Raw genomic sequence first — 25,970 nt, 5'->3', positions numbered from 1 at the left:
CAGGCCATGGCAGCGCCAAGGAACAACCCAGGCCGGAGAGCAAACCCAGGCGCTGGAGCGCCCCCCACGCCAACACGGCTCGCACCCCCAACCCAACGCAGCAGGACGGGGCACTGCAGGCCTGCCAGGCACCCCACCAGTCCACAGCCCCCGCTCCCCCCACGCCCCCGCCCCCCATCCACCCCAACCCAGTCGGCTGGCGAACTCTACCCCTACACCTTGAATGTGACCCCACCCAGTGTATATACAAGTGTGTGTGTGGTGCATTAAAATTGGGAGCAGGTGAACCGGAGCAGAGGGAAATGATATCCCCACGCTCCGATCCACCCGCCTCCCAGGCATGTCAGTGAGTGTATGTGGTGCATTAAAAAAAATAAATAAGGGGGGCGCGGCGGGGACACGGACAGGGGACCGCAGTACTCTATACTGCGGTCTGCCCCAACCAATGGCGAGTTGGGAGTTGTAGGGCGAAGACAGTGTCTCCACCCTAACCCCCCCCCCCCACAAAGTGTGTTATGTGCCCTATATGTCTATAAACAAAGTGTATTGTGGAAAAACTAGTGCAGTGAGTTAAGAGGAGCGACCAGCGCCCCCCATCCGGGCGGGGGCAGGAAGCGCAACCGTCCACCAAACCCCCACCGGGACCCCGGCGGGCATATGGGACCAGCCCAGCGGGGCGATAGGGTCGCCCCCCGGATACTGGGGCCCGCCCAAGGTGCCAGGAGGTCCACCGGAGTGGGCACAACACAGAATTAACCCACTGGCATGCAGTGAATCCGAATATTAACCCTTAGTGCCCATTGGAGGTGAATCTTGAGGAGTTGGTGATTAAAGTGTCGTTTGATGTAGTCTGCTCGATCCTGTTGGCAGCAACTGGTTTCCTGACTATAAAAACACAACCATTAGTTACAAATTGCCAAATACAGAAACATCAATGTAAGTTATCGCGATGTGGTGGCTCTCGCTAACAGGCAGAATTAAGTAACCAGATTTAGGTTAAAATATTCTATATACATAGGCCATGTTTCTATAAATTTTGATATTTGTTTTTTATTTGAGATATTTTTATATATATTTATATATAGATATTTTTCCATTAAAATGTGATTTATGAGGAGGTTAGACCATTGGTCGATATTCAGAGTTTGTTTATTTTTCCAGTTAACAAGAATTGTTTTTTTTTTGCGATAGTAAGGGCTACAAGTGTAGATTGAAATTGTTTATGTGGTAAGTCAGTTGTTTTTAGGTCACCTAGCAAACACAGTTTGGAGATAAATGTATCCTACAGTCCAAGATAGCGGAAAGTTTTTCTAAGACTTTAGTCCAGAAATACATAACCGGAGTGCATAACCATAAAGCATGAAAATAAGTGTCTGTAGTGTTTTGTAAACACTGGAGACAAATGTCGGAGTCTGAGAGTCCCATTTTCTTCATCATATATTGAGTAATGTATGTTCTATGAATAATTTTATATTGGATAAGTTGTAAATTTGTGTGTTTTGTCATTTTCAATACGTTTTCACAAACTTGAATCCAAAAGTCAGATTCCGGAGCTATAGACAAATCTGTCTCCCATTTCGAGATGGGTAAAGACATTTCATCAGTATATGAAAGTAACTTATATATTTTTGAGAGGTTTGTTGTTGTTGTCGGATAAAGCTTGGTAATATCTTTTGCTTAAACAGGCGGTTGGAGCGTACCCCGAAGTGTTGAAATTTGTTTCTTTATCATACTTTTAACTTGCAGATAATGTAAAAAAAAAAAAAGTTTTTTATTTAGTATTTTTGGAGCAAGGATGTATATGAAATAAACATATTATCTGAGAAGAGATGGTGGAGATGTGTAATTCCTTTCTGCTCCCACACACCTAAATAAAATGATTGGTTGTTAAATTGATAGTCGGGTTATGCCATAGGGGAGAAAGCCCGCAGGGCTCCACTTGGGTTTTTGTAATTTCTAGTGCCTTCCACCAGGCAGTCAGGGTGGCAGAAATCATTGGGTTTTTAAAACAATTATGTCGCTTAATAGATGTTGAAATAAAGAGTAAATCTAGAAGTCTCAGGTTATTACAATCCTTCTGTTCTAGTTCCAGCCAACAGTTAGTATCTCTGTTGGGTTGTGTCCATAGAATGATATATTATAGCTGGTTAGCTATATAGTAGTGCATAAAATTTGGTGCCTCTAGACCATCTTTGGATTTACTTTTCTGAAGAGTAGATAGACTGGAATAAAAAAGAAGAAGCAAAGATTAGCTTTTCTTTTTTATTCCAGTAAAATTTTGTAACGGCCAATTCCAACAACTGAAACCAGTTAGCCGTAGGTTTAAATGGAATCATTGAGAAAAAATAGTTTATTTTGGGTAAAACTTTCATTTTAATGGTGGCTATTCATCCTATTAGAGAAATAGGAAGATTATTCCAGCGCTCCAAGTCACTATAAATGCTATCCAGAAGTGGAGTAAAGTTTAGATGAATTAAATCAGTTAATTTAGGTGAGATTTTTTATGCCTAAGTATTTTAAATTACCTATAGGAAATGAGTAATGTGGGTCCTGGCTTGCAGGGTTCCATTAATTTTCTGTAATAGGTAGAAGTGTTGATTTTGTCCAGTTAATAGAATAATCTGACAACTGTGAGAATTTAGTTATTAAGTTAAATACTTCCCCTAACGAAATCGCCGGGTTTTCTAAATAAAGTAAAATATCATCGGCATATAGATTAATTTTATGTTCTGTTACCCCAGAGTGAATTCCTTGAATCCTTCTTTCCTGGCGTATGGCTAATGCAAGTGGCTCAATAAATATTGCAAATAATAAAGGGGACAGTGGGCATCCCTGTCTTGTGCCTCTCTGTAGAGTAAAACTCTGAGATATAATCCCATTCGTAGTAACTGTAGCTTTAGGAGAATCATATAATACTGACACCCAGTGAATAAATGACTTCCCAAAGCCAAATTTATTTAAAACAGCAAAGAGGAAGGACCAGTTAACTTTGTCGAAAGCTTTTTCTGCATCCAATGATATAATAACTGCCTTTTTATCATGCCGCTGTGACATGCTAATAAGGTTAAAGAGCCTCCTAATATTATTAATAGAGTGACGATCTTTAATAAAGCCTGTTTAGTCGCTATGAATGATTGTCGAGATTACTGTTTCTAGTCTAGATGTGAAAGCCTTAGTGATAATTTTAATATCAGTGTTAATTAGTGAAATCGGACGGTAACTTGAAGGAAGGTTGGGGTCTTTTTCTGGCTTTAATAAAAGTTTAATTGCTGCTGTATTCATGTATGGGCGTATGTAACCATTAGTTTGAATTTCTGTTACTACTCTTAAGAATAGTGGAGCAAGCATTAACCAGAAGTGCTTAAAAAATATAGCTGGATAACCATCCGGGCCAGGTGCTTTGCCATTAGGCATACTATCTAGAGCACTGTACAACTCGCTTATAGTAAGTGATGCATCTAACATATCTTTATATTCAGTAGTTAACTCAGGTATATTTAAGCTACTGAAGAATGCCTCAATATGCTCAGGGTTAGGCTTGTTAGTTTCTGAGTATAGGTTGCGATAATAGTTATAAAAAATTGGATTAATTTCTTCTGGTGATTTGGAATTGTCCTTTTACAATGCTGTCCTCGCTCCGAAATTTCAACAGCTAAACAGCGAGTTAACTATGTTCCAAAAATGAACAGCTCAAAAGGAAACGAAGTCTGGTTAAAAAATATATGTTATTTGAGGAAAATTATCATATGGGGTAGTAGGATGCAATTCTGATTTTTTTTTTTTTTTTAGCTAAACCTTCACATATAATGCATTCTGGGATGTTGCAGATTTATAACATTGGCCCGGTGTGGTAAAAACGTTGAAGACTGAATTTGGTATGAACACTAACTATATTTGCATAACAGGTTCCAAAACAATGTTACAAAATACTTTACAGTGGCAGAAAAACAACAAAAACAATTTGGTGAGTAACAAATTGAAAACAATAAATTACAATAGTAGGAACAAAATTACAATAATAACAATAACAACAACTTTTGATCCCCTTGCATCAAACTATAATACCAATAATGCTACACCGACATCTCAAATCCTAATTGAGAAGGCCATGTCTGAATGTCACTTCTTTGCAGGGTAGTGCAAGAAACAATTTTTGTCATTTGTAAAGCACAAAAGTATTTTGCATTTGCTTGTAGCCATTCTTGCACAGTCTGCATCATCCATGTTCATCAGCATGAATGGGAAATGATCGAATCAGTCTAGTCCAGGGGTGGGCACACTTGGTCCTCGAAGGCTGGAGCCCTGCAGGTTTCCCTTCTTCAACACACCTGATATATGATCAGCTCATCATCAAGCTCTGCATAAGCCTGATAGTGATCCTGTTCATTGTAATCAGCTGCGTTGGAGCAGGGAAACATCCTAAATCTGCAGGACTACGGTAGTGATGGGCAGATCAAGTTTTTTGAACACTCAAAGCTTTCCATCAAATTGGTTCACAAAAAGGTTCTGCTCTTGAGGCTCCATGTGCACACAAACCCCCCCTGGTGGCCGAAATTAAAACTGTAATTTGAACCACTTTGCCTTTCTGCTGTCTTGCGACAGTGTTGGTTTAAGAACAATTACACATGCTTTAGTTGCCAATTTGTATTTTTATGTATCTGTAATTGTAACATTAGTTTTGTGTATTATTAATTTGGGTATTGTTTATATATATTTTTTTATATGCTGAAGTTGCTGAACGTAAATTTGTGTGTTACACTCATGCAGTTAATCAGTTCATTAAAATTGTGTGGGTAATGTGATGTTATGAAAATTAGCACTACTGTAGGAAATATAATAGCAATTAATGGCATTAATTGCATGAAAACTGAGGTAATGTGAACTGTGCTAATGGATACTGAAGTGATGGGGATTGGGTTTATGAGCACTGATAGTTGTTGTAATAGATGAATGGTTAACAAATCTGATTGTTGGTGTCTACGCCATTAGCGCACAACAAGCAATTCACCTAAATGGAAATGATGTGAATTTTCAAAATAACTCGTCACTCCATATTAGTGTTGCCAAACCATTTTGACACAAGCTGTGAAGCACTCTGGCTCTCGCCATAGATCCTCCAATATCGGAAAATTTATACTGAGTATTCAGTATAGCTTCCACAAGCGCTTCGTCTGACGGGAGAAATTGGTTAATTTTGACGGGAGGATTAATTATGTAATCTACAAACGATGGATTACTTAAATGAGCAGTGATGCTGAAGTTGACTCTAGTGTTGCGCTTCCGTGTATCAGCCTATATTATCAAAACCTAAACCGCAATTTCATTTTCTGGCCTGAAGATGGCAGTGTTTTTAGTTTTGGTTTCCTCGTTGCCTACATTTAAAAAAAAACACACACACACATACACACACAGAATCACAATGGCATGGAGTTTCTCGCCTGTTTCAGACTTAACACTATCTGAGGTTTCAAATGAATCAAATTTGTATCTATATATTTGAGTTTTCTTCTTGGGTTTGTTATTGACGTGCTAAACTTTGGGTACAGATTAGTAAACTGTGGGTACAGTTTGGTAAACTGGGAAAAGATTACTAAACTGTGGGTAGAGGTTGCTAAACTGTAGGAACAGATTACTAAACTGTGGGTACAGATGACTAAACTGTGGGAACAGATTGCTAAACTGTGGGTACAGATTGTTAAACTGTGGGTAGGGAGACAAGGTTTAGACAAAAAAGTGTTTACATTCTACGATTCAGAGATGCGTGGAAAGAAGCAAAGGAAAACCAAGCACGTCATTCACATTCGGCAGTAAACTCTTGGTGCATTCAATGACTTCCACAGTTCTCACTCCCAGATTTGGATATTTCAAACATACATAGAAAAAAAACCAATTCAACGTATCAAACAGAAATAAATACTACGTGAGCACATTGCAGGGGAGATACTTGGAATCATTTTAGAATTTATTTCCCAGATCAAAAATCTGTCAGATGCACCAAAATCAGAACAGTCACATGGCAACCTAAATTTCTCATAAAGCTCAGATTAGTTTTTTTTCCGAAGCATACTAATCAGCCTCAAAATATCCCACACTCTTCTTGATTACTTTCCAAAGGGCAATATAAATAGGGCTCTGTGCTACATGATTAAAAACTGTGATACCACAATGACATGGAGTGGGGAGCTGGGAGCATCAGTGAGTGATCAGATACGATGGAAATGTGCTTAACATCAGCCAATCAGAGCAGGTTTTCCTTCTGTTCTGCGATTTGCAAGTAGAAGACCTAAACAGAAAGAAAAAGACACAAGAAGTAAACAATGACCAAACGCGCAGCTAAACCAGCCATGACTTGGCATCATCTTCCCAAGATGAAACAGTTTTGACAAGATCGTTCTTCCCCGTCGTTTTTCTGGTGGTATCTCATGAAGTAAATGAAGACATTGTGCAAGGTAAGGACTCAAACACAGTTAACACAACAATCCTGTTGAATCATTAGAACAAGCTAGTGGAGCAACATGTGGAAAATGTGCACAGGCTGCCGATGTACTGTTAGCAGTTTAGCCACTACTAAGTATTCATCTTTTGTGAATTGCGAAAGATTGCTGGTCTGCGAAAACTTGTTTGAACCAGTCCATGGCGCAACAAAAAGTTGGGGTTGGGTCTTTAAGACATGCAAATGATTCTCATTGCATGAAAAATGCCCCCACCCCGCCCAAAAAAATAATAATCGGGGACACCATCACACTTTTAAGCTTAGGGCACCCAAAGGGGTAGCGGCAGCACTGTATGTTTGTGTATAGTGTTTTCACTAACGTCACGTTCTCGGCAGTAACCCGGATGCACGGCCTTATTGGAGCTATTGACGTAAACAAGCTAATGCAATCTTATGCTGCATTCACACCAAAACCGAAAAGGCGATCTGGAACGTGTTGTGGAGTAGATCTTTTCCTCCGCGTGTTCGTTTTCTTTCGGGCAGTGAGAATGTTGGTTATCTGAATACAGGCTGGAGATCGATGAAAAGTTCCTTCAAAGCTTTTATACAGAATATTCCGGGCACAAGTGAGTTACAGACAATGGCTGTAGCCTCTCACAAGTGCGAAGATGACAGAGGACTTACAATATTCTTATACTATCTTGAAGGGCGGTACCACACAGTTTCCAGTAAACAGCTCACAAAGTTAACCGGACCCACACGATAACATTCAAGGACACTATTCAGATACCGAACAAAGCCCATTTGAGGAATAGAGGAGGTTATTCAGTCATGACTGCACCTGGCAGAAATTGCGATAACACTCACAAGAATACATCCGCAGAACAAAGCTCTAATGAGGAAATTAAAACAGTTATGACTAAATCTGGGCAGAAGATACATTTCAAACGCTTCCTTCGATAGCGTTTCACCGCGTAGAGTTTTTGGGAACGATTGCCGCTCATTCATGCATTCGCGCACACCGGAGAGCAGGAGGCATGTCCCTCGGTGAACATAGATCACTTTAGCGAGGCAACAAAAACAGAGCACCGCCGACTACTTCAACTTCTTTCCTGGGACTATACAGCCGAGGCACTATTTTCTCCAGTAGTGCCCTTTTTGAGGTACGTTATAGCACTTCCGCTATTTTAGTGGCAACCCGGCGGTCGGCAGTTGCGCTAAATAGCTTTGGCATGGATGATAAACACTGCTGCTACTTCGGTACAGTTCAACAGCAATTAAATACACTTACCAGCACTTGTATGCTACTTTTTTGCTTACCATTCGGTCCCGGCTGGCCGTATTGTTGTGCTCAGGGTGAGAACAGACAGGACGCTGTGTGTGACATAGCCGGTACGCGAAACGATTGGCTACTGCGAGGTGAAGTGAAAAAGTTGCGAGTGTGCAGATTTGCATCACGAATGTGCGGGTTTCGCTGCGCCACATGGCAACCCAGCGCTCCAAACGCGTTCCCCGCGCTGCCCCACGCATTTTCGTTCCGGTCCGCGCAAAGTATATTGACTACAATGCAAACGCACTGCCGAAAGAGAGCCACACTTCCTGACCCGGGTGGTAGTCGGGAACTGGTCGCCGCCGACGATTAGCGATCTGTCGATTGCGGTCAGCGGTGCATGAAAGTGCCGCTCTTGCCTCCCGCCACACCCGATGGGCTCTCCGGAGGTAATGCCACACGCTACCTGGAGGTGATGCTGTATTGATGGGATGGCCACTTCCCCTTCCTGCGAGGGGAAAAAAGGGGGACTGGTATCCATAAGCTGTCATTCGCCTTTGAGACTGCACACTTGTTAACTCACCACATTTTCCGAGTCCACACCAGTACAACAGACAAGTCCAATCTTATCTATGGTACAATAACCATCTTTATCTTTGCACATCAAGAAATCCATTGAATTGGCAATGTACCTCCCAAAATAGTGTATTTCTGGCACACAGCCAATCACACGTTCAACATGAATCCTGACTTGAGCAATTTTTCTTGTTATTTCCAAGTCAACAGGAGCTAACTGTGACTTTCAACGTGTGAAGGCTGGAATCTGTATATTGGCCATTCTAGAACCTTAAGTGGCCTGAATATTAAAGAGATACAAGACTTATAACTCATTTTAAGTGCGTAAACGAAAGTCGCCTTCGTTCATTTCAATGGGAGTTTGCTGACGTAATGGGCAAGAAAAGGCCGCTGTTCTGTCAGATCAGCATAGCTCGTCAGATCAGCATACCCCTATAGTAAACTCTATCTGTTGCCTCACCCTAAACTCAACCAAACACCCAACCTGTTCTTACTGCGCATTATCTGTTTCCTACAGCGCATGCACAGAAGTGCAAAGTATGCTACTTTAACAGTTATGCTATTTTGTCGAGACACCGGCCGGCTGAATGAGTCGGCCACTTTCATCGGGCTTTTGGCTGGATACAAATCTTTGGCAAGTTCTCCGTGACTGTACTGCTTTTGAAGAAGTGCTTCTTTGCTATTGACCTTTTGCATGTGATGTCACAGCCCCCATGGGAACGCCCCTACGGGACGCTGGACAGCAAAAGAGCCACTTACCTGTATTGTAACCATTGAATCTCATACAGCGTAAAGTCCTTTATTTAATCGATTATCTTATAAAATGGTCATATCTTGCTGTACTGTCGGTTGTACAGATAGACAAAGGAGTAAACCAAATGTTGCTTTTTATCACATACTTACTAATGAAGACGAACGACGTCGATTGATAGCAGCAATCAACAGAAAGGACTGGCAGCCCACAAAGTATTCACGGATTTGCAGCGATCATTTTTTGCGAGGTTAGTAGATAAATGTTGTAATTATTAGATAAATGTTCAAACATTTTACTAGTAAACATACACTCTAACAAAGATTGTAACAGAGGTGTCAAATTGCGTGTTTCAAATCACATTAACGAGCCAGATAGTTACCGTCCACTCCAACTGCACAAACACACAGCTTAGTTTTAAAATGTACCTTCTTCAAAACTATTCAGTGCATTTGACTGTTTAATAATGGGGGATTTTGTCTTTGTGCTTGGAGTTTTTCACTCTGGAGCCGGAGACATATTCATGAAATTACTGCATAGCTTGCCACTACGATAGTCATTTGTTCCATGCTAGTAAACATAATAACATAACATCATCACAGCGTTTCAATATAGAACAGACTGTATAAAAATAAGTCAGTTAGCATGATAAACAAGTTTTACCTTTGCATTACGGGGTATATTGTCCCCTGGTGTGACCGTAGCATCTCGTCCCAGAGACTCAGCCAGCGACAAGTTTTTGAATCAGCCCCGGTGTAAGGAGAAGAGACGGCATTGATTACATAATGATATATGACGTGCGCTGTGAATTCCGGCAAAGTCGGTGATTTGTTTAACTTGGTAAAAACAGCAGGCAACAGTAGTTAAGGGGCTGTTTTCAAACTAGCGATCACTAACTGCAGTAAATATCGCGCTCTATGAGTCCCGACTAAATGTGCAACTTCGACTGACAGGTGAACTTTGGTTGAAGTAGTAGATTCCATGGCTCTATTAGCAATAAAAACTTTTCAGTTGTAAAATAACAGTTGCTAAGTCGCTCCGGGTCACGTCCACTTCCATTCAACTATCATTTCCTTCCGCCGTTTAATTTTTTTTTTCCAGGGAAGAGTTGAAATTAACCATTTCACAGAATAGCTGGTTAGTTTTTTCATAAGTCTTGTATTCCTTTGAAGCCACGATCAGCTAGAACAAGATCACCTGGAAGTAGTTTTTCCAAAAAGCCACATGTATTTGAAATAAAGGACACTGTGCCCTGAAGACTAATACCAATCAAAAATGTAACAGTATTATGGTGCTTGTATAAAGACCCTGTTTCTGCCCTCGCTATAAGGTTAGAAGGACGTGCAATAAAAATCTCAAAACAATCAATAATACCAGCACATCTTTTCCCAAAATGTTTCCTGAATTGCATTGGCATGTTTTTTTGACATCAATGACATCGGTCACTATCCTTGAAGTAGTGGCTATTGATACATTGAATGCATTAAGACAAGAAGGTTGTGAAAACATTAAGCCTATAACGCATCAATGTCAGAATCAGCTCAGTGGCCAAGTGGTAGAGTGTCCACCCTGAGACTGGGAGGTTGTGGGTACAGTCCCCGGCTGGGTCATACCAAAGACTATAAAACTAGGACTCAGTTGCCTCCCTGCTTGACACTCAGCATTAAGGGTTGGAATTGGGGGGTTAGATCACCAAATGATTACTGAGCGCGGCTCCTGCTGCTGCTCATCGCTCCCTCGGGGGATGGGTCAAATGCATAAAAATAATTTTGCCCCACTATGGTGGGTGTGACTAACAGTGATACTTTAAACTTGTCAAGTGACTTATTTACAGGGATGTGGTGACTGAGGAATGTGAAGAGAACTAACATTATCTGGTATGTAGGTAGGCCAGTGGAAAATAAAACTTTTTCATCTTTACCAACAAAGGCACTTTGGTCATAGGAAGTAGACAAACGTGCAACATCATCTCTCAATTCAAAGTTTTCAGTTCTAAGTCTCTGAAATTCAGAGGTCATAGCCACACTGACATCACCAGTCAATTCAGTTTGGGTCTCTGTACAGCTGCAATAATCACTGGTGGTGGGCTCATCAATCTCAGCATCACCAGCAACAGCAGAATCATCATCAGCACCAGCAGCAACAGCTTCAGCCCTCAGTCTCTGCTGTGTTTGATTCACACGACGCCTGTAGCGCGATTCCCCTTTCCTTTGCTGACTGAGATACCTTGCTGCCCTGTCATTCCAACATATGGCACCCAATCTGGACTATCCTTTTGGTAAAGATGAGACTTTTTACCTGGAATACAAAGTGGAGGGGGAAAAAAACTGTTTTTACTCGTAAAATTATCATTACATTAGAGACCTTATGCTACAGCAATAAATATTTCACTTACCTGACAAGAAGTGTACCGAACAAATTCGGATGTTATCGAAATTTTTCCCTCGTAGATCCTGGTTGAGCTTTGCCAACCACAGACGCCTCCTTTCCTCCGACAACTTCAAACATTCATCACCCAGTTTTATTTTTTTAAAATAACTTTTGGAAAACAATAATATTCCAAATGTTTTTCGCCGTCTAACCTGTTTGTACAACCAAAAACATGGCAATAGTTTACCATTGTTCTCAACGAAGTTGTCTGTTGTGGTGCAGATTGCAGACACAGAGTATTTCCAAGATGGTTGCTTCCGGGTTGATGACGCGGCTGATGACATGTCGTGAAAACGCTCTGTATATTGTCAAGGATTGAAGCACTGTGGGTAGTGATCCTGATAGGTTGTGATATCATGGGGCATAGACCTGCAATTTCCATGTAGTTCTTGAAGGTATGGTTGCGGTATTGCCCGAATCTATATTGAAATAACTACATACGATTATTGATTTGTTTGTGACATCTTCAAACATTTTAATTATTCCATCAGTAAATAAATCAGCTCCTGGCCCAGGCGGTCTATATACACAAGTGATTAATATATCCCATATAATTTTATTATTTATTATTTCTATGGTTTGTGCTTCCATCAAATTAATCACATACTCATACTTTTCTGTTCTATGATTTTGCAATTTAAGCTTGTATCGATGTAGAGAGCAACATGTCCACCAGTTTTATCTAATCTATTTACATAGTACATGTTCTATCCTTCAATCTATACATTATTAAATTGAGTTTCCTTTAACCATGTTTCCGTCAATGCAATCACTTTTAATTTCTGTGCTAGATCACGAAGAAACTCTTTAATTATAGTTGTTTTGTGGTTAAGACTTCGACAATTGAAGTGAATGGTAGAAAATACATTATCAGATACCCTACCTATCATTGTATTAAACTGTTTGATAGAGTAATAGTTGCATTCCACTTCTGTGAGTATGTTCCGCACAAAATCGGTTTCCATGTCATAGATTTGACAATTTATGTCATGATTTGTGTCCATGATGCTGTGAGTTAGTCCTTGTTATGATGCATTTCATTATTTGTTTGAGCCACATTTTGCAACATTGTAAAGATCACATACCCATCTAACCATAAACCCATCTTTGCCGGGAGTTTCTTTTCTATATTTCATTTAGCTCCTCCAAACTGCTGATGCATAATACTTTAGCCTGTTCTGGATTTCCATTCAATTTGACAAATACTTTACAGTTGTGTGTCCATGTTGACTGCAGCTTTCCCTGTTTCCTTAAGAATCTTGCTTTTATTGCAATATCTGCATTTCTTTTGATGAGATGTTCATTTAGATATACATTAGTACCGTTTAACTTGCTGCCCTGTTTAAATAGGTGAAATTCCAAATGTATTGCATCCACAATAGCTGCGAATCAAGTTTTGTCCCCCCTGTGAAGACTATGATTTCCCATTTCCGCTCCCTAACGACCTTTTCGATAATGGTTTTGTTTGCTAAGTATGGGAGGCCATTGTTGTTATCCTGGTATCATTGGCCTTGGTTCTCCCTTACATATATTGTTTGTTTCACTATGTATGTTTTTTCTCCCCCGTTCCTGTTTTGCCGGTTGTTACTCCTGTTATTTGTGTTATGGTTTTGCTTTATTAGACTTGTATATATTGGGTTTCGTTCCCCCCCTATTCTATTTTTTTTTGGCGTATTGTTAAGGTAGGCCTGTCCTCTGAAAAAACTGCATTTTAAGGAAAATAATTATTTAGCACGTATTAACATGACTTTATACTGTATTGTGGATACCTGTATTTTCTTTAACAATGGGCTTTTCATTTCTTGTACTTGAAGCAATATCAAAGTGACCTTGACTGATAAGCTTGCTCGTCTTGCCTAGTTGACCCTCTCTTTTCCTCCCAAATTCCTAACTACGCAGCATAAAGAATCTTCCCGTGATTCTTACTGCGCACTCTCTTACAGACCATTTCTTCTTGTAGACTGCTCTGTTAGACTTGTGTATATATGAAGCTTCAAATATAAAGAAATCCAAAAGATAAACTGTTTTCCAGACTGTTTCATTTATCTTACCGAATTGCTGAAAATTCCACAACACAGCTCATTTGTGACAAACAGCTACAGGAAGACGGCTGGCTGACTCCAGCTCTGCCGCAGCATCCAGTGGTCCAGCGGTCGCCGGTGAAAGGGATGTTTTTGGGCAGCCATCCGGTTCGCTGCCAGCTCGAACCATCACCACTACTACTAGATATACGACCTGTAAATTATAGAAATATTTTTTTTTAAATGCAAATATTATAAATTTATTGCTGCAGCATGAAGTGTAGTACTTTTATTTATCTTTCTTTGCACCAACAAAGTAAGGCCAAGTTCTCTGTAATTGATAAAAATATGTACAATTACTAGTTTGTTTTTGTTTGTTTTGTTTTTTTAATTGTTGCTACAGATTGACATTTTTCCACCTCTATTTTTCTCTTACTTGCACACACACATTGACACCAGTGGGGTTTTCATTGCTCAGCAACCTACTGAATAAATTGAAAAGTGGTTGAGTGGTTTTAGCAAAGCTGACCAGACCAAATTTTATTTGTGTGTGTGCACTAATATGTACAGAGCTTACATCTTGTAGATGTGGACATATATATGGGCGTTAGTGTGCAGCATCACGAGGTTGATAGACTGACTAAAGAGGACAAGGACAACCCAAGTTGTTATCAGCACTCAGTTTAATAAGCCTGCATCTGTGATCGTATAGGGTTGCATGAGTGTGTGTGGCATGGGCAGCTTCCTCATCTGGAAAGGCATCGTCAATGCAGAAAGGTATATTCAGATTCAAGAACAACATATGCTCCCAACTAGGCATCATCACTTTCAGAGAAGATCTTGCATTTCTCAACACGATAATGCCAGACCATATGCAGCACCAATTACAACATATGTAGGAAAAGGATCCGGGTATTGAAATGGCTAGCCTGCAGTCCACTTTTTTCACTTATAGAGCACATTTGGCGCATAATAAAGGGGAAGGTGCAACAAAGAAAGCCCAAGACAGTTGAACAGTTAACGCGTGTTAGACAAGAATGGGAGAGCATTCCTATTTCTAAACTTGAGAAACTTGTCTCCTCGATCCCCAGACGTTTGCAGAAGAGGGGATGCCTCACAGTGGTGAAAATGGCCTTGTCCCAATTTTTTTTTAGATTTGTTGACACCATGGAATTTAAAATCAACATAGTTTTCCCTTAAAATTATACATTTTCTCAGTTTAAACTTTTGACCTGTTCTCTATGTTCTATTCTGAATAAAATATTAAAATTTGGCACTTCCACATAAATGCATTCAGTTTTTACTCAAAATTTGTATAGTGTCCCAACTTTTTTTTAAATACACACACACACTTATGTCCATTTTGTTTATTTTTTTTTTTAAACGTTTTTGGGATAACTGCATTCAGTTTCATCCCATAAACGTAAAAATTACTTTTGTTGCTCTGTACTTGTGATGTGCAATGACAATACAATTTGAAATCCATTTTCCATTTCCATAAATAAAACAACTAGTGCAGTTCAAAGGTCAGTATTGTAGCACATAGTTAAGCCGTTCATGAAAAACAATGGGGCAACGATGACGAAGAGGGAATTTATACTTTGAGCAAATTTGCTATTTCAGAGTGTTTCAAACGGGTAGGCCCTAAAATTAATATAGCTAGCTCTTATGTAAAAAAAAAAAAAAAAAAAAAAGTAACCCCTGATTCAGGCTCACCATGTAAATTTACCATATTTTAATGTTGGTCATGGAATAGAACAGAATACAATAGAAGGATTTTTATTATCATTGCACAAGTATAATGAAATAAAGGTATGGAGTCGTCCCCAAGGTGCCAGCAATTATATAAAGAAAATAATAATAAAACCAGTAAATCAGACAATTGAAAAAGAATTACAGATACATGTTAGTACGACGAACACAGGACTTGTGTATTGTCCTGACTAATGTAATAAATTGCACCATATATGTGTTTGCAACTATACAGAACACCCACAATCATTATTTAGTGCTGCAATGGCATTCGCCATCAAGGTAAAAAAATAATTTTGAGGTGGTGCTTGGTGTAAAAAGCTGGAGAAGCACAGCTATTGCATGTTATATATTATTGTTTTTATTATATTGACCTTTGGCGAAACATGGAGCATGTTTTCGCAAACATCACCACCAGGGAGTAGTGTTCAACTACAAATACACGCTCCCTTAATTTTGATCGATTACGATATGAATGTCAGTTAAATTCACAAGATAATGTCCCCCCAGTATTTTCTGCTGTGAGTCCAATGTGCAATTAATTCCAATGTGCAATTAATTCCGCTTGCATGGATTTTTATCTGTTGAAACGAAAACTACTTATGAAAAAGTATGATCTTATTTCTAACTAAAATAGTTGTTTCGATATAGCATATGGAAACGGTCAAACAATGTTCCGTTACTTACGACATACGAAGGCGTTTTGATGTAACGTAACTCATCTTGTTTCAAATTCGAATATGCTAGCGCGGTGGTTATGAGGTTATCGGACAATTGCGCATGCGCAGACAGAAAAGACCGTTTTTTCGTCAATGCGAAGGAACTGCGTTGCTGGGGGATTTTTTTTGGACCCCCCAAAATGCCCTTGTTTTTCGGCACATTGGATCCTTAAATGTCGATAATACTCGGATACCGACCATGTACTCATTGTACTCACTTCCGCTGCGCGTAGTATTTCAACTCCGTTGAATGTCACTCAGTTGTTTTGTGGATGCTAGGTAGGTCACCGTTTATTTACCTCTTCATAAAGACGAACTCGGTTACTAGCTAAGTGTGTTCTGTAGAAATATAACGGCGCGACTGTGACAAATTCAAGTGTTTTTGTTGTTAAATAGAGACAGACTACATTGAATTGTATTGAGGTAAGGGGGGCGGGTCTAGCGTTTAGTTCTCAGGGCCATCTGCAAGACCCGCCTAGCTAATGGTTAGCACGCTAAGCTAAGTCAGTGACGCTGGTTGTCACTGCCACCCTGTCCGCCTGGTATATCTTTCCATCCAACGTTGCACCGGCCGAACGTACCTGGCGCACCATGTTAATCATTCAGGGATGGAAAATGGACTTCGATACGGTAACACAATCTATTTTTTATATCTTTTTGAGACTAGATTTTCGTACGACGGCTAGGCTATCTGAGAAAGCAAACAGCGGGAGGGCATCCTGTGTAAAATGCGCGAGGTGACGTTTCACTGGTTAGGCCGCCGGGTTCGGGATTAGCTCCTAGGAGCTAACTAGCTCGGAAGCTAACAAAGAGCCGGTCTCTGCTTTTTTGCTTTGTGCCTTTGAAAATGTTGCCGCTCAAGGTGCATTCGGCGTCACAAAAAGACCCGGGGGAAACGTATGAACACAAAACTCGTGCCAAGTAGGTAAAATGGCAGTTTTACCACATACATTTAAAAAAAATGTATTATACACGCCACTACTGTTTATTATTCTGCGTTTCAAATGTGCGGTCGGCCATCAATGCCGCCTGGTTCGTGTTGTATTACGGTAGGCTGTGGATGACTTAATTAGCCGAATTTATTGTCATTGACTGCATTTTTAAATGGGTGCCAAACTACGGGCTAAAATGGGCTTGGTGGATGCAGTGTCGGATACAAATTTTCAAGTACACGTCCCCCTACCTTCCCTGACTGTGCGGCCTTATCGTTGTGTTCATATGCGATTAATGCAATTAATGTGATAATCTCGATTACATAGTTACGTTTTCTCGATCTGAACCGGCGATTTAGTGGCAGCTGTCTACTAGTAAAATGGGTTTTGACAAATGGTCAAGATTAGGGAGCTAGTGCTGCATTTGATGTTCTGTGGTGATCTAACTCCCTAATTCCAACCCGTAATGCTGAGTGTCAGGCAGGGAGGCAAATGGGTCCCATTTTTATAGTCTTTGGTATAACCCGGCCGGGGATTGAACCCTCACCCTCCCAGTCTCAGGGCGGACACTTTGCCACTTGTCCAACTGAGCTGGTTAGTACATAACATAGCAGAGGCTATGTTTTTAAATCGGTTCAATAAAGCCAGAACAACTGCTTGTTAACATACATATGAAAATTATGTGTAAACTGCTGTTAAAAAAAGAAAAGAAAAAATGAAAACATTGCTGATAAATATTTAATAGACTATTAATTTATCATAAACATGTTACATTAAAAGCTCTTTGTCTTGGATGATGTAAACTGTAACCGTTTTCAGGTGTACAAGTGTGTGCTTACTGTGTAGCTGTTGTATTATTTTTATGTCTAGCCACTTATTATAATGTTATTTGCTGTTAATAGCTGCTTGTTCTCCACTCTTAGAGGCAAGGAATCAGAATCATCTTTATTGACAAGTATGTAAAAACATACAAAGTATTTGTCAGACCACTGGAGACAAATTTCTCATATGTTTACTTTTTACATACTTGGCCAATAAATATGATTCTGATTCCTTGCCTGTTTGTTTGATTTGTTGTAGTAAATACAGTGGTGCGTTGCGTTAAGTGACCTGACCGGACTTCCAAGTTTTCCGGGATACAGGCTGCTGTTCTGGCTTTTTTGTTTTCCAGTTCAAAGGGTCCGTATCACTCGTGTTAAGCCCTTTCGCCGTTAACTATAAGCAAATACAGGTGCTTGTCAAAAAATTAGAATGTCCTTAAAAGTTAAATAATTTCCATAATTCCATTCAAAAAGACAAACTTTCATAGATTATAGATCCAGGGCCCACAATTTAAGTGATTTCAAGTATTTATTTGTTTATCTTTACATCATTTGGGCTTCCAGCTTATAAAACACCTGAAAACAGAATGTCAAAAAATTTGAATACTGAGAAGTCACCATGCATACTTCCCAGTGTTGTTTTGCATGGGAAAAAAAAAAAAGAATTGATGGATGGATGGTATTTTTAAAGCGATATGATATGCCTCTAGTCAAAGAGTGAAAGTGCAGTTACAGGGTTGCCAACTCCAACCACAGCCATTATTTTAATTAACCTCATGTTGTTATGGCTCAGTAACGGCGGATTTTGAGATAAAGATATTGCATTGGATCCTTGTACATGTGTACCCAGGGTTCTGCGTTGAGCCTTTTTGGGTGGTGGCCCTGTCGGGCTATCAGGAGCCAAATTGTGGTGGACCTGCCAGAACCAACACTGGCCCTGTATATCGGCTGCCTTTGGCCGATACTTCACATTAGGGCTGGGCAATAAATCAAATTAATTCAATACATTGTCATATTAAAAAATGTAATCGTTGAAAATTTTCTAAAACGTGAAATCGAAGTTTGTCTTTTGGATGTTTAAAAGCTTTTGTTCTTATGTTGTGTTACATTCAAATGTTTTTGTGGCAGAATGCTAGAATGGGACATTTTTACATTTTTCAAAAGACATTTTTACAATAGTTACCAACTACTTAATTGTGGCATTTAAGAAAAAAACTATGAATGTTAAGTTTGTCAAAACTAATTTAGAATCAATATACATTATTGTTGCCTGAACATTTTGCACAGGAATTATTTTTGAATCAATGAAACCTTTAAATAAATTTTTGATGGGTTTATTAGAAATTAAAATCGTAAATGTCCTTAATGTTTGTAAAAATCGAGATTTTATTCTTTGGCCATATCGCCCAGCCCCCACCTCACATCAGAATTTTTTTTTCTCCACAAATCTATACTCTATGTATATACAAATTATTCACCAATCTTGAGTGTTGAAAATCACTTGCTTTCTTTGCTGATGCAATGTCAATGATTGAAATATTTCGATTTTGAGGATGACGACAAAAGCACATCACCAGAACTCACTTCATCACCGCAAACACGACACCACTTGGCAAAACAAAAGATAGCTGTAATAATAAGTAACAAAAGAGAATAAATAATGTAATGATTCCTAAAAAAAAGATTAAGTAATTCATAATTAATAAAACTAGGGATGCACGATAATGCTATTTCCAACCGATACCGATAAACCAATAATTTAGGAAGTGCCGATGTCGATAACCGTAAGTCGATAATTGTTTGCAAAATTAACTTAAATACAAATATACTTTCAAGTCCTAACGTGTACAAATACATTGAAACATTGTGTAAAGAACCATGAAGCAGCATTTTATTGATATTTCTGCTTCAAAGACAACCAGTAACTCATTTTGAGTTTGCCAAAACAAGTCATGTTTTAAAAATGCAACACAGAAAAGAAAGCCCAGAATGGCGACTGCCATGCCACCATGATACATCTTCTGTGAACACAAGGTCGTGTGCATTATGACATCACAAATATGCAACACCACCAGAGGGGAGGGGTTGAGGAGTTGGGCACAACTTGAGCCACAACCACAATAGATGGACCAACGTGGCATGTCTATTATTATCGGCGGATTTCTTTAATATCTGGTTTATCGCATCATTTATTTAATAACTCCCGCGAATCTGCATCATCCATAAATGCTCGAATAAACAGGACATGCTACGAGGCCCACGTCACCCTCACGTGTATATTCTGATGCATTTTATCGTTTTAGAGATTAAGAATTGGTCAAAACAAAATGACAAATCCGCTCTCTCGGCTTTAAAGAAAGAAGCGCGCTGGAGCGCTCCTGGCAGTAACGGTAGAAGCGCGGTTATGGCCTTAATGGGTTAAATGGCACGGTCTCAATTACGTGTGCTATTTCTGTATTTAACATACACACAAGGCGCACCATATTATTGGGCACACGCATGCGTAAAACATTCGCTATCTTCAAAACACACGGTAGCATGCTTTTAAGATAACAGATACCCTAGCATGCATGCTAGCGTAGCAATTTAAAACCATTTGCGCCGAGAAGGCTTTTATCTGCCATGATCGGTTCACAACAAAGCTAGATGCTATGCTAACCGCCACACGCGTTTCAAGTTCAACTGTCAAATACAAGCAATGCAGGGTGGTTTTGAGGATGGATTTGAAACTTAAGTGAAATAAATAACTTGCTCATATCTCAATCATTAATTATCTAAGTCATTAATTAGACTGGACACATTCTCTGTGACAAACATAAGCCCCAAAAATACATGACGATCTGTTCAAAGAGTTCAACAGTAGCGCCTCAGCATTATGTGACTTTACCGCTAAATACACACATGACTGTAATTCAAAATATGTTGGGTTAGTTTTATATCATACAGTATGTTTAACATCGCCAAATACTATTCCAATACTCAAGTACATTTGTTTCCATTTTGTGTTTTTCTTTGGCTAATCTGAAGCATTATTGTTTTTTTTTCTCTTGCAGTGAAATTGGACAAGAGCAAATTTGGATTATTTTACCAGTGGGCCTTTGCTCAGAGGCCGGGCATCTGTAAGAGTGCTGTGCATGTTTTTTCCTCAACAGCGAGCCCTTATGCTTGACAGAAGCTGCAGCCTGTGTCTTACAGAATGGGTGGTGCAAACTTAAAGAGTTTGGTATACCAACATCAGCACTCTGTGCCCTGTATTGGTGCTCAAACCTTTTCCAAAAGAACGTCCATCCACCTCCTCCAATCTCTGCACTATGTGTATAAAGACGGACAAGAAAAGGAAATTTGAGACTTCCCCCCCCTCTTTCTTTTACTTTTAGATACTGCTTTATACAAAAATCCTTAGCCAACATGGAATGCTCCTTATTTTAATTTTTCTGTTCTAATCTTCCTCGTACTCTTTTGTGTGGAATGTCCGAAAAGCCTGATGACAAAATGGTAAAGTTCCTGGCTCCCCCTCCGAAGAGTGGAAACAGTCCCAGCACTGGTTCGGACTCGATGGTCAACGAATCCCGTCCAGCTGAAGTGAGGCGGCGGCATCACACCATGGAGCGTGACCGCGGCAACCCCGAGCACCGATTCTTCCGCCGCAGTGTGATCAGCGACTGCAATGCCACAGCGTTGGCCCTCCCTTTGCCTAGCAGGATCCCTATACCTGCCGCTCAGCGGAACCAATTGCGAGAGGTCCCGGTGCAGCGGCAACAGGCCGCCGTCGTACGTGCGACTCAGGTTGAACAAAGTGTGTCTCGTAAAGAGGAGTCCGCTGAGACTCTGGAAAGGGGAGAGCGGAAAGACCTGGAAATTGCCAAGGTGGATGTAGTACCTACGAAACAGGCGTCGATCATACAGGATGTTTGTGACAATGAGTTGGTGGTGGAGAGACAGTCGCTGCCAGAATTGAGTCAAAGCGAGCCGGATAACTCTGCCGACTCAAAGGTACTGCACGAAGGAGACGTCGATGAGGAGGACAAAGATGCTGCCAAAGCTCGTGCTGAGGCAGAGCAGAGGGAAGCAGAGAAGAAAGTGCAGGAGGACATTGAGGAGGCCGAAACAAAAGCAGTGGGAACGTCGCCAGATGGACGTTTCCTGAAGTTTGACATTGAAATTGGGCGTGGCTCTTTCAAGACGGTCTACAAGGGCTTGGATACAGAAACTACAGTAGAAGTGGCTTGGTGTGAGCTGCAGGTAAGAAATTGGATTGTTTTATTAATTTTATCCATTCATTCATTGGGGTGAATGTGGTGGAGGGGGGCTTTTGAAAAGCTTTCCCTCAGGCCTATAAAGCGCTGGGGGAAACCATTGGATAGTAAGTCTTGCATAAAATGTGCTTTCGATATTGTGTACAGTGTATAAAACATGGAACAACGCACCAATGTGTTGTAGCAAGAAAGCTACTTGTTTTGGGATTGCTTGCAAAGCTTCTGTGCCGTGGCGTCTGTGGCGCGCAGGAGCGAAAGGTAGTTGAAATGCGTAAATGGTGCGGTGCTTCTTGGCGGGGTTGTGGCAGAGAGGGGAACTATGGTACTGTAATGTATGACGTGGCACGCACTAAAAAATATTGTTAGCGAAATATGACATTTATGGACATCAGTCACCTGTATCATTTACAATCTAAAAATGTTAAGTTTATGATAAAACTGATTTAAAATCAGTATACATTACCAGCGTTTCTGTTTTATTCATTATTCGATGGATAGAATAATCGATTTTAAAAGGATTTGATAGCGACAGCCCTAGTTAAGTGTAATGAGTGTGTAGAAGGGTGGGAGCCATGCAGCGTGGTTCATAATTGCTTAATCGCTAAATTGCACTTAACGGTTGGATTATAAAAAATGAGTTAACTCGTGGATGGCATTGAATGAGTTAAGTGTAACAAGTGTTTAGAAGGGTGGGAACCGTGTGGGGTGGTTCATAATACCTTAAAGTGCAACTCAGCAGGAAATCAGACTCTTGCTCCACCCCTCACTAATATTCGAAAACAGCGCTCAAATGGAGTGCTGCCTGGAGGACTGTTGGGCTTGCAAACGAGGAGATGGTTGGGTGTGGTCTGGGTGTGATTGACAGCAGCAGCGAAAACAACAATCTAAATAATTTCTATACTACAGCAAGCTATGCTAAATAAACTAACCAAATGCTATGCTAATAAATAACTAACCTGAAAATCGGTACAAAGATGTTTGCAACTACTCCAACTCAATGTGGCAGAGCGACTACATCATACTATACAAGTGGCGTAGTAAATCACTTCTCATCCAATGAAAGGACAAACAGCCAAATTGTGTTTGTCCCAGTGTTGAACCTGAAGATGGCCACACACACACGCACACACATTTTTTGCCCCAAATTCAAGCTTTCAAAAAAAACCCCATTAAAATTATAAAAATTAAAAAGCACTTAAAATTTCAAAATAATGACCAGGACATGTAGACAGCATTAGTAGACACCCGTTTATACAGTGTATCAGCAAAAAAAGGTATCTCTTAGAGGTGCAGCTTTACCCTCCAGTGGACAAAATTAGCAGCAACATTTACTTTTATGGAAAAATTACAGATAATGCATTCTATCCCCATGGGCTGGATTGGACCCCTTGATGGTACGTTTAACACTACTGATTTAACTCAATGGTGCTTGCCCATGGTGCTCCCTGATTTTCGCACCACATGTACTCTCATATTAAACTGTGCGTTATAGAGATGGCTGTACTCAACTGCTATTAGTGGTGGAGTAATGGTCTTTTGTCTACTAATGAATTGGCAGCTTCTCTTGAGTTAAGAGCATCTTGGAATTTTCCTCAAGAGACAGCTTGGGTGTATTCTGATTTGTAGAGGCTTCATTTTTGTCTCCCCTCATGTAATGATTATTAAAACCTATATTTATCCTATATCACCCAGTTTTTTGTAAAAGGACACATTTTTTGCCTTGGAGCCAGTGCAATTTCCTTTGGCAGGTACCTGAGTAACAGCTGCTGACATTTCCTGTTAAAGACCCCACTGATTTGCATTTCCTTTTGATTGTTTCCCACAGTAAGCAGCCTATAATAACACCTGCCATCATCACAGTGTTTCTATATAGAACGAACGATGTAAAAATAAGTCTGTTAGCATGATAAACAAGTTTTACCTTTGCATTACGAGGTATATTGTCCCTCGATGTGAGCGTAGCATCTCGACTCAGCCAGCGACAAGTTTTTGAATCAGCCCCGGTGTAAGGAGAAGAGACTGCATTAACAACATAAGGATATAGGTTGTGGGCTGTGAATTGCGGCAATGTCGGCGATTTGATTAACTTGGTAAAAACAGCAGGCAACAGAAGGTGTAAGGGGCTGTTTTCAAACTAGCGATCTCCAACTTAAGTAAATATCACGCTCTGAGTCCCAACTAAATGTGCAACTTCGACTAACAGGCGACCTTCGGTTGAAGTAGTAGATTCCATGGCTCTATGGGGAATAATAACATTTAATTTGTAAAATAACAGTCACTAAGTCGCTCCGGGTCACGACCACTTCCATTCAACAATCATTTCTTTCCGCCGTCCATCATAGGGCAGTCACGTGATCACGTGACGTTGGTGCAAATGGTCAATACTGGTAGTTTTAGTGTCTACAAGTTCCATGACTGCCATCAAGGTTGATAATTTTTCCTCTAAATCCATATTAATTTTCACTTATGTTTCTTAACGAAAATGTGCAGCCTATGTGGAAAAAAAAATCCAAAATTTTGTGAGAACTGTGGCAAAATTGATATTGGTCTATAGTGAATAAATCTCTTATCTCAATTTTTTAAATAGGGATGACTTTGGCAGTTTTCATTTTCAGTGGAAAGATACTAGCTTTGAATGACAAACTACAGATCTTTGTGAATGGTTGCATAACATATTCAATGATACTTTTGTCATGTCAATATTGAAGCAATCAGTGGACTTTTTATTTTTTAGTATTGTACAACATTTAAATCGGCAGTTTCATTTACAGCACTAAGAAAAGTAGTGTAGGAGTTATTTTTAATAGTGATGCACCGAAGATTCGGCCACCGAAAATTTTGGGCCGAAAATGGCAAAAAGTTGCATTTTGGGCATTTGTTCGAAATAAAATTCAAGCCAAAAGAATAAAAAAACAAACAAGAGGATGATGCAAAAAACAAAACCCCACTGCAAGCGTCTGTTTGAATTAAACACCAAACATGGGAGTTGAGTGTCTGCCTTGCTTGCTGGCGTTTGCCATTGTGCACCCCGGAGAAGGAGAGGGTCCCTTGGTAAATATGTCAAAATTGAGAGCGCCGCCAAGTACTGCACTACAGGCGAGCCACTCTTTCTCCTTCAGCGCCTTCCTTTTATTCTTTCATGAGAGCCCCTCGAGCGCTTCCACTTTTTCACTTGCATTCTGGTGGCCATGCTGAATACTTTAGCTAATGTTAGCACTATTGCTATCAGCAGTTTTAAACAAGTAAACACTATATCCGGGTGACTACAGATCTGTAAAGGACGCCATGTGTGATTTTGCAGTCTGTTCCCAAAGCCGATTGGCTGGTGCGAAGAAATTTATTTATTTTTAAACGTTGGTGAATATGTGAACGTGCCGATTTTTAGTGCGCCGCACCGTGTCCCGCTCCAAAGAGCCTACAAATCCGGACCGGTGTGAAGTACTGTACATTGACTATAAAGTGCCATTGCACCGCCAGAAAATGCTCAGTTGCTCACCCCGCGTTTGTGTTTAATGTACCATTCACCATCATGTCTGTGGTGTGGACGCATTTCAATTTATATTGTGCTTTGTTAAAATGCCCGCGCTAAATAGGCCTAAATATTTTATAATAATATTATAATTTTAATTAATTATAATAAATGCAATGCTAATTAAAAATATATATTTTTTTTTTTCCTGCGTTCGGTTTTCGGCCAAACAATTTCATTTCGGCGCATCCCTAATTTTTGATATATTTATCCATTTCATATTTATTTCTTGGCTCAGGAATTTCTTTCGGTAGGTCATTACCAACATTGACAAAGAACTCATTAAACTTTGGCTTCTCTGTATTCCTTGAAATTAATTTGTTCAACCACATATTGATTGCGACATTTTCTTTCCACTTGATATTATTTTCACAGAAATAAGATAACAGAAAATTGCCAGGAATTTCATGTACAGTAAATATAAGGAAAAATACACTGAAGAAAAAGTGTTCGATTCACATTAAAACATTACGGACATTG

The 25,970-nt window shown here is 39.9% G+C and overlaps 1 protein-coding gene across 6 annotated transcripts in view; it reads left to right on the top strand.

The window, feature by feature from the left end:
• Positions 1-16,031: 16,031 nt before the first annotated feature.
• Positions 16,032-25,970, top strand: part of LOC144053687 (serine/threonine-protein kinase WNK1-like) — a 50,785-nt gene continuing 40,846 nt past the window's right edge. For 4 of the 6 annotated variants that reach the window (XM_077568396.1, XM_077568398.1, XM_077568397.1 and 1 more), the window contains exons 1-2: positions 16,032-16,231; positions 20,759-21,947. In XM_077568396.1, the coding sequence (XP_077424522.1) occupies positions 21,174-21,947 (774 nt within the window). In that variant the 5' untranslated portion in view covers positions 16,032-16,231; positions 20,759-21,173. Of the gene's footprint in view, positions 16,232-16,313; positions 16,583-16,692; positions 16,874-20,758; positions 21,948-25,970 lie in introns of those variants that run through there. The other 2 variants (XM_077568393.1, XM_077568394.1) reach the window with 2 other exon arrangements.

The sequence above is a fragment of the Vanacampus margaritifer genome, chromosome 6, assembly GCF_051991255.1.
Source record: "Vanacampus margaritifer isolate UIUO_Vmar chromosome 6, RoL_Vmar_1.0, whole genome shotgun sequence".
In the NCBI taxonomy this organism is placed as follows: domain Eukaryota; kingdom Metazoa; phylum Chordata; class Actinopteri; order Syngnathiformes; family Syngnathidae; genus Vanacampus; species Vanacampus margaritifer.
This window is presented reverse-complemented; position numbering and strand designations above follow the sequence as displayed.